This window comes from Drosophila kikkawai, chromosome X, assembly GCF_030179895.1.
Source record: "Drosophila kikkawai strain 14028-0561.14 chromosome X, DkikHiC1v2, whole genome shotgun sequence".
Lineage (NCBI taxonomy): Eukaryota > Metazoa > Arthropoda > Insecta > Diptera > Drosophilidae > Drosophila > Drosophila kikkawai.
Window position 1 is genome coordinate 22,039,383 of NC_091733.1, and position 15,205 is coordinate 22,054,587.

General features: G+C 43.0%; 2 protein-coding genes across 2 annotated transcripts; both read right to left on the reverse strand.

Annotated features, from left to right (window-relative positions):
- Nucleotides 1-3,699: 3,699 nt before the first annotated feature.
- On the reverse strand, nt 3,700-8,096 carry LOC108085958 (putative ATP-dependent RNA helicase DHX57). Its single transcript, XM_017182751.3, has 4 exons — nt 7,939-8,096; nt 5,789-7,860; nt 4,757-5,718; nt 3,700-4,699 (listed from the first exon to the last, which is right to left on the reverse strand). Exons 1-4 carry the CDS (start codon nt 8,004-8,006, stop codon nt 3,932-3,934), a joined length of 3,870 nt encoding a protein of 1,289 aa, XP_017038240.1. The 5' UTR covers nt 8,007-8,096; the 3' UTR covers nt 3,700-3,931.
- Nucleotides 8,097-8,939: 843 nt separating this feature from the next.
- LOC108085925 (uncharacterized) lies at nt 8,940-10,175 on the reverse strand. The gene is made up of 4 exons (XM_017182699.3): nt 9,986-10,175; nt 9,650-9,916; nt 9,498-9,595; nt 8,940-9,398 (listed from the first exon to the last, which is right to left on the reverse strand). Exons 1-4 carry the CDS (start codon nt 10,067-10,069, stop codon nt 9,272-9,274), a joined length of 576 nt encoding a protein of 191 aa, XP_017038188.1. The 5' UTR covers nt 10,070-10,175; the 3' UTR covers nt 8,940-9,271.
- Between the last annotated feature and the right edge of the window lie 5,030 nt (nt 10,176-15,205).

Below are 15,205 nucleotides of genomic sequence, written 5' to 3' on the forward strand. Positions count from 1 at the left end.
ATCCCTGCACTAACTAAACTAAACTAAAACTACTAAATCAAGTCGAAATGGCGATCGGCAAACGGCAACTACGAACAACGCCCCCTACCACCCCTTGAAACTCCCACAAACCCATCGTCGCGAAAAAGTAGTGATATTTTTTCGTGTGCTACATTTAATCACTGCTACCACTGGAATACGGAGCAGCACAGTGGAACGATTCGTTGGAAAGAAGGAACTCAAGTGATGTGAAAGTGATCACGGTTAAATCTCAAGTGAGATCACTGCTATCCTTGTTGCCTTTTGTTGGTTATTAGCTTGTATTTGGAATTGACGTATTTTTTTTTTATAATATTTATAAATACAATTACAAATGTAAATGTATCATTTACAATAGTTATCTAAGAAATAATATACTCACTATATTCTCATATTTTATTTCGTCGATATGAGGCAAATATATTATTTAAATACATTTTTTTTTGTCTCGATATATTTTGTTCATATAATTAATAAGATAGAAATAAAATGTTCTCTTATCAGTATTATTCTTCAATTATTTAGCTTGTCATATAGTCAGATTGCCCCCAATTTCCAGAACTGGTTTCACATTTAAATAGATAAAGTTTAACTTTATCAAACCTGACCTTGAACATATATTTATTATCCTGACTCTTTTCTTCAGAACTGATCAGGTTAGACAATGATTCACAATTTTACAGTGACTTTCCCAAAACACCCCAATAATAACCTTGATTGAATGTATAGTAAAATAATTGTTATAAATATTTCCATAGAACTGTAAAATATGGTCGTGACATACCCATTTTTGCTATACGTCAAAGAAGCTAAAGGGCTAAAAGCGGGCTAGTATCGAGTCAGGGACAATTAAAATATAATAATTCGAATTTTTTTTTTATAAATATTCCTATTGTATTAATTATCTTATTGATCGATTTCTTACCCTTACCGTTATCTCTGCTATATTATATCGAATTTAGATGACAATTATTACCCATTTGAAACCACTGTCTGCTCTGATTTTTCCATTTGATCGGCGTTAGCCTGGCCACCGTCGACGACTTTGGCAGAAAGTACGGCAATTGCAGGCCGGAGACCCCCACCCAGACCCAAGTGGGCGCCCGGCCTATCCCAGAAGAGAACACACCTAGTACCTATACGTTGCGTTGTGACAATAACAACACACAATCGCGGTGAACGCAAATGATTTGTCTACGGATTTTAGTGCTTTATGACGGGCACTAGGCACCGGGGAACTATAGCAGACAGCAAACTTTAACGTCGTCAACGGCAGCCGTCGAGCCACCCACCGCCACACCCACTGAAGCCACTGAACCAACCCGGAACCCCCCCGGACTTACTTACCTTGATCTTGGGAGCTTACAGGGCCTGATCCTGGGGGCCAGCGTGAAAAGTCTTCACTGTCAATGCCAATGTCAATAGTGAAAAATTTAAATTTTTGATTACCAAGTGCGGTCTGGAGTTATTATGGAGGGGCTTTAGGTATACTTAAGGTGCAACACATTGTTTCTATAGGAAATATTATGAGAAATAGAAGGTAACTTTGTAAAATTTCCACTATGATAAACTATCAAAAGATATTGATATTGTAGATATTGTATCTATGGGTTATATCCGGAAATCCAATTCTTGGAAAACTCTTTCTAGTTATCTTATTAAAAACCATAGCAAGATGAGTCTGTCATGTCCTTTTAAACTCATCAAAATCACTGCTTTAAAAATCGAATTAAGAATATCAATATTTAATTTTTAGAAGATTTATGTAGTCCAGAAGAGAGTCTAAAGATCCCTGTGTTCCACCGTGCAGGTGCAATCAATGCAAACGGACGACGCCGAACCGCAACGATTCCAATGGGAAGAACGCGATCGAGAGCTGGGCAAGTATTGTACAAGTACTCATGATCATCAACATCAGAGTTGAGTTATCGCCTCTGCTCCATATTCTATATAGTCTCCCACCGATTGATTTCTGATTTTGCGAGCGGAGAAAGCTCCCCGGAGAGCACACGGAGGAGATAGCCACCCGGGGGCATCGCCAGTGACAATGATAGTGTTGATAACAAGCGCGCCTCGAGTGCCTCGCTTTGGATAAGAGTAAGCGAAGCTTTAGCTCGCCAAAAAGTAAAACTCACGATCTGAGGAGAGTGAGAATTTGGAGCAGTGCTTGGCCATGACACCTGGAATTTGATGATGCGGATGATGACTTACCTAAGTGCCTCAGTCTACACTGAAAATACATAATGGTTAAAGAGCTTAAAAGTAACTAAAATTAAAAATGTTATTTGATGGGAACTATAATAACGGTTTCTTCCCAAAGATTATTATTTTAAATCAATTTAAATTCTTTTTTCCCAGTGTTTCCACCGGGAACTAGATCTCCCTGAACTATATTATATCTGATATCTTCCACGTCATAGATCGTAGTACCTCAAGCAACTGAGTTTGCTCCTCAAATCAGAGCGGGCAAATACAACTCAACGAGGTGCTAAAAGATCCCATTTGTGCTCGATCAGTGGAGCCTTTAATTGGAAAGATAAGCTATATATGTATGTACATTTATAAATCGCAAAAAGTGCGAGGTTTTTTTTTCTTTATACAGAAGAGAGATCCGGAGAGAGAACTGCACACCCAAGGCCCACAGAGACTCCTATTTAAATTGGCAACTGATTCATGGGGCGCATTAGCCCATGTTGATAAGCATAATTAATTACGCCGCTAGCCAGCCAGCTTTGATGTATCGACGGAACCGAAGAGCCCTCCTCCGGGGCTCGCCTCCTGTCAACGCAAAGTGGCCGCCACAAATCCAAGTGTATTTAAATAAATTCAAATGAATTGTAATTGATCGTATACCTGGCCACCGGGCCCACGGAAGGTATTTCCCGACGAATCATGGGTCGCTGTCTTGCAAGTCGCCGATTGGAAGAGTGGGAATGTTTGCATGACATCTGCTGGTGATGATTTGGGCGCCCAATCAATTATGCTGGTGATGGATGTAGGCCATCAAACATACATTTTTCCATCTAACTTTTAGTCTAAAATAAAAGGAATTTTATAAATGTAAAATACAATTAAGTTTCAAATTAAATATGCTACTGGAAGTAAATAAAAACCACTCTAAATTATTATACAACAAATAATCGAAAATCGATTTATTTTCAATATATATAAAAATAAATAAATTGCATTTTTTAATTTTCGATATTAATCGATTTTTTAAAGAATTTTTGAGATAAAATAAATTCACTCAAAATCGCTGTATTTCCAATATATATATATATATATATATAAAATTTTAATTTTTTTTAATTTTCGATTTAAATCGATTTATTTATGTAGGTTTTGAAAATTTATTTATTTCTAGCTCTACCTGAAATGCAAGAATATTCTTTAAACAACGATATTATTCAATGTATCAAGGTTACCGATATTTTCAATATCGAGCGCGATAATTTAACCGATATATCATATCGAGCCTCTCGATAAACACCCCTTATTGCTCATCGGCTCCATTTTATCACGTATCCATCATGGGAAACCCATCAATCACTTTAAAACCCACTGCATTCCGCTTGTCTGTAATTGAATCAAAGTAAACAGCATTTCCCACTTGATGGATAGCAAAGAAATCCATCATCATAGTATGGAATTCAATCGAAATTAATAATTAAATGAGATTAATCAGTTGAAATATATATATATTCAGGAAATATTTACCACAAAACCACCTTAAAAAAAAACACTTCCTTTATATTCTTTTTTAAAGCCTTCATTTTCGGTGAATCGGTAAGTATTGCTCTCGTTTTGGCGTTCATTTACTCGTATAATTATCTGAGAAATCATTTTAAATATCGGCTATAACAGCTATTATACAAAATATACAAACGATTTGGAGGACAGACGAGAAGGACTTTCAGCTATTTTTGCTTAGCAAATGAACTATGTTGGCGATCATACGACAGCCGTTCTTGTGGTGCAACAGGTTGAGGCACGGATCCCGTATCTTCTCCTCCAGCAGCTTGATCAGCTCCGCCCGCAGGCACTGAACCATCTCGGCCGTCTCGTGGTCGTGGGCCTTCAGTATTATCCAACCGCTCTCCAGCAGAAACAGGAAATCGCCGTCGTGCAGCTCCACCTTGAAGTCACTGCCAGCGAACAAAACCATGGCGATGAGCGGCAGCATCGAGCAGTCCCGTATGTAGATGGCACTGGTGCGCACTTTCTCCTGGTAGACGAGGAAGGGTGCCTGAAAGACGGCCACCTGCGAGTTAACCGATGAAGGATGTATCTTCACATAACCATCGCCGCGGGTCTTAAAGCGCAGATCCTGATGGCTCGGCTCACGAGGCACGGCACCGCCGGCTGTCTGGACATAGACACGCTCCGGGGTCATTATCTTCACGATATTGGGATAAAGGGCGGCGCAGAGGAGCGAGGTCAACAGGCGGTTATTGTCGCCATTGTGATTCTGCTCCACGCCGGTTAATTGCAAAATATTGTCGCTGGCACTTTTACGCCGCCGAGGCACATCGATGGGCACAAACCCAATGGAGACGAGCAGCTCCAGATACTGGTACTTTAGGTCGGCTATGGTCTCGAGCGTGTTCAGCGACAGGAAGTGTTCGCTGGCATAATTTCTGCTGGCCGCAAAGTTCCCTCGCCGCGCCACATCCAGCCATTTCTGTGGGGGATTGGGAATTTAGAAGAATGGATTAAAGGGAAGTGGCTAGAAACTCACCCTGTATGCATTTAGCACGGTGAGGTGATCACTGTTCCCCATGGCAAACATCCGCTTGCACTTGTCCGCCTCCGTTCGCTTGTTCATCGGACTCACAAACGGCGACTTGTTGCCCAGGCAGGCGGCTATGGTCAGGACGCTGTCCAGGCACTGGAAGATTGCCCCGTACAGCATAAGCTTGCCGATGCGCACGTCTACGGGCAGAGCGGCCAGATGATGGCCCAGCGGCGTCAACTGATCATCGGCATCCAGGGCACCCACATCCCTCAATCGGGTTAGGGCACCCAGGACACTGTCCTCCGTGGGCGCCTCCAGAGTCTCCAGCAACACCGAGAGCGTGTTGCGGGAGGCGAACATCTGTAGGGTCTTGATGCGTAGCACAATCTGCTCGAGCGGCACGCGCTGGATCTCCGGCACCGGCTGTCCCAAGATGTGGTGGCTGTACCGGTAGCTGGTGTACAGATGGATGCACACACCGGGCATCACACGACCGGCGCGACCCTTGCGCTGCTTGGCGTTGGCTCGGGAGACCCAGACCAGGTCCAGCGACTCCATGTTGCGATTCGAGTCGAAGCACTTCTCCTTCATCAGGCCACAGTCCACCACGAACACACAGTCGTCGATGGTCACCGAGGTCTCCGCTATATTCGTGCTGAGCACAATCTTTCGCTTGCCGGGCGGCGCCTTCTTGAAGACCAGCGACTGATCCTCGCCGGACAGGGATGAGTGCAGCGGCACCAGGATGAACTTGCCGGCGCGGGGCGAGAACAGGGCGTTGTCTAGCAGGGAATCGTGGACGGTTTGAATTTCCCCGAAGCCGGGCAGGAAGATGAGGATGGTGCCCTCCCTGGGCCAGTCGTGGGAGCCCTCGACAATGTATTTGAGCACGGATTCGATGAGCTCCGGGTTGATGGTCATCGGCTCCATCAGGTAGATGCTTTTGCACGTGGGCTTGCTGTATTCTGAGGAAATTAAGGAGAAAAGGATAAGTCAAGGAGGGAGGCTACGGAACCGGAGCAGACCCTCACTTACCCGCATATCGCTGATAGGTCTCGGCCAGGGTTAGCTTCTCGTCCTTGATCTTCTTGCCCGGCGCCTGACCCGAGGCCTGGACATCGGCATACTCCAGCTCCCGCTCCAGCACCTCCTGCTCCTGCTTCTTGAGCTTGCGACAGTACTTGGTGTCATATTCCATCACAAAGCCACTCATATCCAGTATGTCCTCCAGGAAAAGCTGCTGCACGGGAAAGGTGCGTCCCGGTATATCCAGCACGGGCGCTCCGCCAAAGTAATCAGAGAAGAGGGCGGCATTCAGGGTGGCCGACATGAGGATCACCTTGAGATCCTTTCGCTCCCTCAACAGATTCTTGAGGATGAGCAACAGAAAGTCGGATTCCTCGGATCGCTCGTGCACCTCGTCCACAATGACATGCGTGACGCTGCTCAGCAGCGGATCCGAGGCCAGGCGACGCAACAGGATGCCCGTGGTGCAAAAACTAAGCCGGGTGCTCGCCGAGATCTTGTTCTCCAGCCGGATCTGGTAGCCCACCAGCTGGCCAATACGATCCAGACGCTCGGCAGCCACCCGCTCCGCCACTCCGATGGCCGAAAGGCGACGTGGCTGAGTGCATATAATCTCAACGTGGGGCAAACTCTCCTTGGCGGGCAGCTGGAGGCCGCGGAAGAACCAATTGTCCAGAATGAACTGCGGCACCTGGGTACTCTTGCCGCAGCCCGTCTCTCCGGATATCACCACCACCGGCGAGCTCTCAATCAGCGCCAAAATACGTTCGATTTCGGCAAAGGCGGGCAGCTGTTTCCGACCATCGATGACCTTCTGGTAGCGCTCCTCCTTCCGACGCTCCACGAACTGCTGCAGCAGTCGGCGATTCTCGCGGGCCTGTGCCTCGGCGTTGCGCTGGTTGGCACCCTCATTCCGGGAGGTCTGCCCGCGGGCGTAATGCGTGGGCTTCAAGGCCTGCTGATCCTCGCCATCCAGATCCTGGCCATTGCCCTCTGGTTCGTCGTGGAAGATCGAGCGCTTGGGTGAGGGAAAGGCAGCCGTGTCCAGGTGTCCAGCCAGCTCTTCGTTGGACTGCAACAGGTCACAGATGCTATACACACAGGGTATTCCATCCCGGCAGATCTCCCTGGCCTCGCGGTACAGGTGACGGGCGTAGCGCAGGCGCAGCTCGTGCGGTATGTCGTGGCAGGTGGTCTTCAGGTAGATAAAGGGCGCCTCGTACGGATACCGGCTGCCAGGCGGAAAGCGCACCTCCACATGGAACCACAGCTCATTGTCGTTCTCATCGACACCATCACCTTTTTTGGGGGCCACCTCCTTTTCCATGGGCTGCGGTGGCAGGTGGGCAAATCGGCACTTGGGACCAAACCGGCAGGTTCCATCTCGATCAAAGTTCCGACACCGTTGCGGCGCCTTCTTCTTCTTGTCCAGCGCCGCCTGGGCAGCGGCAGCAGCGGCCGCCAGGGCCGCCTCCCGGGCCTTACGCACCTCCGAGGGACTGTGGGCCAGCAGATGATCGATGCGAAACTTGAGGTTCCACACGCGGTTATGTTCTCGCTCCTCGTACGCCTTGTCGTATATGGATTCCAGGGCCTCCTTCTCATCCGCTCGCATGTCCAGGAGCTCTGCTTCGCTGGGTGCCTCCAAATGGGTCTGCTCCGTTTCCGGGACACGCATATAGCGGCGGTAGAGCAAAAGCAATGCAGCCTCTGTGTCACCGGAGCAGTGATCGTACGCCTCCAGGCAGTGGACGGCCTGGAAGCCATAGTTTTCCAGCTTGGCCAGGGCATAACGACGCAGGCGGTCCCCGTCGCTGTTGTCGCCGCGGCTGGCACTCACACCCTGGACGCTCTGCACCATCAGGGTGCCGCGATCCTGCCAGTACGAGTGCTTCACCCCGTGACCGCCTCTGCCGCGATCCTTGTACTTGCTGATGTCGTCCAGCTTGAAGTCCGGCCCGTGGATCGAGCGCAGCGTGTCCATGGTCATCTGGCGGGACTCGTCCTTCAGCCGGAGGACATGCAGCTCCGTCTTGCGGGACTTGTTGTCCGCCTGTGACTTGGGCGCTGCGGGCACGTTGCTGTAACGAGGGATTCGTGGGTGACATTCAGTGGATTTGCTTATACTCTGTGCTAGGGTGGCGGCACTCTCTACTCACGTGGTGCGGACATTGCTGGGGCTGCGCAGGAAGCAGTCGTCCATGTGCTGGCGCGAGGATTCATCCATGTCCACGGTTCGGGGGGGTAAGGTGAGGTAAGGTAAGTCAGGTAAATTTCACAACAAAACGCCGAACGTCAGTGTGGCCGTGTTGGCTTCGGTGAGAAATACTCGCTAATGCAGGGGCGGTCATACTATTAACTGAGAGTATTATTTAAATATTAAAAATTATTTAAAAAAAAACAAATAAAAATATGTATATACATTAATACTTATATTGTATATTGTATATATATATATTGATTTAAACACTTTAAAAAACTAATGATTATTGTTTGGAGAGATAAAATAAAAATAAGAATTATTAATTTTAAGCAAAATATATATAATACACATAATTTCGCTCAAAGTAATAATATTTATTTGGTTAATAACTGCTTACTCGTAATATAATAATATAAAATTATAAATATTAACGGTAAGCAAAAAATATATATATATCTGCTTAAAATAACAATTATTTGCTTATTTATTGCTTACTCTTAATAATTACATTTTTTATTTTTATGAAACCCCTTAAAAATATTTATTAATATTTTGAACGATTAAATAAATATAAAATTATAATTGATAATAGTAAGCAAAATATACATTAATAAATACATCAATTAGGCAATAGTTTTGATCTTTTAAATTCCGATTACGGTCCCAAAAATATTTATAATAATATACATATACTACATATACATATGTATATAGTAATATATATATAATACAAATAAATAATCTGACTAAAATTAAAATACCTCACAAGGGCATAAACATCCCTCATTAAAGCTTATATTCCTTGATATTTTAAAGCCACTATTTTTTGTATAACTTTAACATTATCTAGATCTGTGTGGAGTAAACAAAGTTCATGGTTAAATGTAAAATAAATTTAAATTTGCGCTCAAAAAAATAATACAACGTTAAGCTCTTAAAATTAGTTAGCTTTCCTTTATTTATTTTCCAAAAAGTTCAAGAAAGTGATACATTTTCAAATTTGTTTTAGGTTGTTAAGTAAGATGAGTAAAATAAACATTGTTTTTCAAAACTTGCAAATGATATCCGACTTTTAAGTAGTAAATAATTGTATCTTTTCGTGGTAACTGCTTTCTTTGCAGCAAAAAATATTAATGTAAAACTAAACAAAACTTAAAAATTTTAATTAAACATAAAAACTGTGGGGAACTTTGAGATTTTCACAGATTTTATACCCGCATATAATACCTTCAGTGGTAAGGAATGGTTATTTATAAAGAGAAATGTCTTAATAAGAGTTGAAAAAGCTCTCAATTGAAAGCCTCTTCTTTGCTTAGAGCATCATCCTCCTTGCTCAGAGCATCGTCCACCTTGCTCAGAGCATCCTCCACCTTGCTTAGAGCATCCTCCAGCTTCCATTGCTCGATGCCTTCACCGCTTTAAAGAGAATTTAAGAATTTTTAGATATCTTAAATGTATAGAATTGAAGAATTTTAAGAATCGAAGGAAATGTACTTTGAATAATATTACACTTACGAGTATTTCTGCTGGACCTCAGTCAACCATTTAATCTCCTGGTTGGATCGGCGTTCCTTTCTCTTTTTGGCCATCTCATTATCTAGTTCTGCGGCGGTCTGAAAATAAATAAACAATGAATAATGAAGAGGCGGCGACTGCTCCCTACATACCATTCCTGCACCCCCCTGTTTGGAGCATCTCATCGCCGTGACACTATTGGCCTCTTGGCAGGGCTGGTCAGTGGCCTTGGCCTTGGCCATTGAGAGCTTACTAATCAGATTCTCGGCCATCGATACCACCTGCTCGAGGCGAGGCATCAGATCATTGTCCTCGGGGAATGGCATTAGAGCCGCCAGCACGCTGTACTTGCGGTCGAAAATCTTCTTCAGCTCTATGAGCTTCTTTAGCTCCACTTGTATCATTTCGGAATCGACGAGCTGTAGCGGTGAGATGGAGGAGCAGGTTACCACTTGCATTTTTCGTGGAAACTGCACAATATTACTTACCAATTGGACCAAGTTCATTTCTAATTCTTTTACTATCATGTCGCGGTTCTGGGCATTTATCAAGTAGGATCCTTTGTTAGACATGCTTGTTGTTAGTTTTGGTATCAAAAAAGTGCACTTTTCGTAATAATTTAGTTTATTAAAGAGGACGCCGATTCAATCTTGGCAAATTTCGAGAAAAGAAAGATCGAGGAGTTTATCGATAAATCTAATGTTGCAAGGCTGCCGAAGCAGTGCTGAACAATGCCAATTAGTCACTGTTTTTGGCAATATTGATCCAAATTGCAGTTGCAACTTATTCCTCAATCCTTCATTGGGCTTAATATGGTTCAATATGACTAAAACTTTTAGTTTTAGCGAAATCGGTTAAACTTTATTCGTTTTTTCTATGCGCGTCAGGTAAAAGTAACAGGATCAATCATTGGAAGCGACTTGTAAAGCTCATAACCTCAAAATAGAACTGGGAACTAGTTCAAAAGTGGTGTTGTCCCTTCTTATCAGGGCACCACGCTCACTTGCATTGTAAACATCTCGCTTGCACTTGAATTAAATTATTATTTTGTTGTGCTTTTAATTAATTAAATTAATTTAAATTAAAGTACTGATTGAACATAGTAAATAAAGGAAATAATGAAAAATAAAATAAATCTAATTTGATTAGATCATTAACCAGTCTTTCAAATAAAATTATTTAAAATATTGCTATTTCTGTGTAAATTTAATAATTTTATAATATATTTATATAAATTTAAGTCCTATTTGCACATAGTAAATAAAGGAAATAATGAAAAATAAATGCAAATTGATTGGGCAATCAACCGGTCCTTAAAATAAAATAAAAAAATCGTTAAAAAATGACCAGACACAATACCCTGAAGATAGTGACGCTTCATAATCGTAAGTGTCTTGGGCAATCATTAGCAAATCCTTCGAATTAGTCTCCCATTTGTCTCGTTAATCATCGTCGCCAGATGATGGGCTCGTGGCCAGTTGGGCTGTGTGTTGTTATGCAAGTACCAGGAAATCTCAGACCGAGATCATGATAGAGATATGACCATCAGGTAAAAACATAGCGACTTTTCCTGCTTACAACAAAAGGGCGACGGCGACGGCTGTAAATTGAGTTACATGCCCACAACAACACACAAGGAATGGCGAATCTACTCTGCATGAGTCCGAGGTTCGTTTGTCTTTTGTCACCGACACCGACACCGGCTGAAGATGGGGTAAACCGACTCGCCATAGCCCCACTCTCCGCTTTCGCCTCTGTCCCGCCGCCTTTGGACGTCTTAAACAATTAAAAGTCAGTTAGTTGAATTTGATGCGGGACAGGGGGGGCGCCCCAAAACAACAAAGATGTTGGCAAAGTGAGGCATCGAAAGCAACAAAGGTGCACTTGAAAAATATAATATAAAATATAAGGAATTCTTAAAAATTATTTTAAGTATTTCATAAATTGTTTCTTAAATTTAGTTACTTTAAAGGTAAGTAGCTCTGTGAGATCAGTCCAGGTTTTTCCCAGCTTTCGCCGATTCGCCAACACATCTGCAATCCAAAAACTACACTAGTAAGTACAGCCCAGTTTGCCCTAATAACACACAAAAATATTTTAATAAGTGTATAAAACATAAGATATGTGGTATCATCCATAACTATGTATGTTTCCTCGTTTCTTTCAGTGTCTAGCCAAGCATGTTCATTGGGGGATCTCTGGAGAGTCGGATGTGGGCTAAGCTCGGACCCCGGTGGCGATGTAAGCGATTTCCTTCTAATGACAATTCTTACATCTAAATTGTTTTTATGGCCGCCGTTTAAGGGGAACTCGCTTAATGATTTAGTAAACAAAAAAAAATAATAATTAAAAAAGGGAAGTGGTTCATGTTTAGTTTCTGGTTGGATCTCTATTTTGTAGATCTGCCAAATCCTTGGAATCTTAAGCTGAATGAATGAAATGTTAACCGAAAATGGCAACCTATAATTGCCAAGTCAGCCATGGTTTTCCCGCCGACTTGGTTGGTGCAATGGGTCCCACTTATAATGCCGAGTCACGCACGGCGGAGAGACATTGAACCGACGACGAAGCTCGCCTTGAACTCGCCCGGAAAAATGGAAAACCCTGGTGGGGGAGGGTGTTAACTTTTCGCACATACACTTAAAGCAAAATTCGAATTATGCGCATATTTTGAGGGCCTATAATATGGCAAAGTGGAAAAATGCAGCGGCCAAAATGAAAATTAGTCAACTTAAAGACGGCAATTTGGCTTCGGATCTGCGCGCAACTCTTGCCCAGACGAAGAGAGGGCATGGCATGGGCATGGGAGCTGGGATTTCAAACTGGAGCCGATGGCGGCGTCGGTAGTATATAACATGGCATGGCCTGGGAGACTCTCGGGGACAGTGCGACCTTTAATGGCGGCATTGTGTGCTAAACAGCCTCGAAGCAGCTCGGTGCTCGGTGCTCTGTGCTCGGAGTTCGGTAGTTCCAAGATTTTTCTGGCCAAAGAAGCGCGCGTTGGCGGTGGCGAAATTCTCACGCTCTCGGCAAACGCTGGGGGCTTCATTGTTCCCACAATTTTCCATTCATTCAGTTTGCTCGCGATCTGTTCCTACTTAGTAATAAGTTTTGCCCCGGAAAAAAGCATACACTATACACACACTCCATGCACACCACCACGGAACCCCGGGGCCTGTCATCATCGTCATGATTATCATCGTCGTCTTCGTCTTTGTCGGGGTAATGAGTCTGTTTTATATGGGGTTAGTAAGTACGTGGAATCTTTCCTATATACTCACGTCTGCATGTACAGCAGGTACTTGCAATGAGATCCGGAGATATGGAGAGGGAGAGATTCAAATCGGATCACTTGACGGTCGATTGTGTGTGCCCGACACCTTATATAAACCACCAAGAGATACGACTCAAGCTTCAGCTTCAGGGAAATTTCATTAAGAACCGGAGACGGAGACCAAAGACTTCAGAGAAGAGCTTACTAGATGGGGAAGATTAATATTATATTTTATATTTTGTCTTCAGATTTTAGGGATAAATAATCTCTATTTTTAAATAATAATTTAGGAAGATCTGTTTTGGAAGTTCTCTGCAGAATTTATTACTTTATGTTCTTCCTTTTCTTCATAAAAAAAACTCGTAACTGACACATTCCACTTGTTTACCTTTAATTAAATATAATAATATCATAAAATTCCCATTATCTTGAGCCTATTTTATTGCTTTCACAGTTTCTTCCACACATTCTTTATAATTGAAAGGCAGGTCGTTAATTTAAATGCATCATCTTAATAATTTAATGAGAAATTGTTGAATTAAATGCTAATTAACTTGTCATGTTCTCTTTTAGTCTCTCTCTCTGAACAGGTAACTCCGTATTAGCCTAGATCATAACTACATATATGTTACCATGAAGGAGTTAATGTGAATGGGTTCCGTTGTCAGCACAAATATGTATGTATCGGGGGGACCAAGTGTGACATATTTGTGTGTTGAGCCCGCATCATTACTATAAGTCTAATCACATTCATTATGATCACGATCATCCAAATCTTGGCTGCCTCGGCTTCTAGCCAAGTTTATGGCTTGGGCACGTCGGTGATCGACCCGAATAGCCGGCGTCCACTAGTCTTGGCCGGAGAGACGTGGTCATAAAGTGCTCCCTTGGACCGCCGGTGCGTAATTCGAAATTGTCGCCCCTTCTGAGCGAGTGAGCTGGGCGATCTGTCCCCACTGAACCGTCATTAAAGCGTCGTGGCTCCCCTTTGCCACTCGCACTCGCACTGTAACCCCCAACCCCACAAAGCCCGTTAGAGCTGGCAGCTATGTTGGCTATGGAAATTAATAAATAGATAATTAAATAAATATATGTGTTTATATATTATCTAAATTAAACAAATTACATAACATAAGATGATAAAAGAGCCAGGGATACATATATGCATATACCAAATATTCATTAAATAATCGAAATAATAAATAAACAAATATTGAGAAACAAAATTAAAAAACAAAAACCTCTGAGACTTAGTTTTGTTTTTTTGAACCTTAAGAGTAAGTGTCGAGGTTTTGTTTTTGTATTTCTGGGAGCTGCTTTACATACTTGGATCATATGCCAGCTAAAGCCTGTCTTAGGAACCCCCAAAACCCTCCAATCTTTATGGCTAAATGCCAGTTAGTAGCTACGCTGGCATCTCCGACCCCTGCCTTCCTCGGTCGGTTTGCATGCAACCGAACAACCACCTTTGCCGCCGTCTCCGCTTCTGTTTTTTACGGCCTTTCTTCGCCGCTTTGCTCGGTTTTTTGCGCATGCGCCCCCGACGACGACGACGCTGGCAGAGAAAGCGGCGGTGCACAGTGGAACAATCAGGGGAGAATCCCAAAAAGCAACAATTTTGTTAAGAAACAATTAATAGTACCTAAGTTTGTAAGTAAATATAATTTAAGGGAAGATTTTGTTAAGGAAAATTTATAGAAAACTAAACTAACAATATACATATATGAATAAGAATTCATCAATTAATTTAAGAATTAATTAATTTGTTGCTTTAATTCTCAAGTGGTTCTGGTTATTGATGGCTACGAGGGAACCATAAAGAGAAGCGTCTGGTTCTTTTGAAAACAAATTTATTTAGACATTAGAAACTCAAGAAATTTTAAAAATATTTCTTATAATTCCCAAGTGGTTCTGGTTGAAAGTTATTAAATAGCTACAAGGAAAACTTTCAAAAGAAGCTTTTGGTTTTTTAGAAAACCGCTTTATTTAGACTGTGATTATAGAAACTTAACCTTTCACCACATCCAACAGCTAGCTCTTGAAACTGAGCCCAGTCTCGGTCGTTGATCTCAGACCACTGTGCAACGACGTTGGCAGAGAAAAAGACCGAGATCGCGACGAAGACCGAGACTGAGGCCGGCAAAGACTGGGCTCGGTTTGCTCATTCGACTTCCGTCACGAACCGGGCATGGACGTGCGTCGCGTGGTTAAACTACCAACCCATCAAGCTCGAGACTAAGAAAATTAACCCAAAATAGCAGCGATAATTTTTTCGTATTTTGTTTATGTTTCGTGCTCTGTTTTTCTGTTGTGTTTTGGTGGTGAAAAAAAAAATACAAAAACATAATATAAAAGAATGCTCGCTGGCGCGTAACGCTCGAAGCACGTCAACCCCCTAAACAACGCACACACAAACCGGGTATTATCTGGTCCT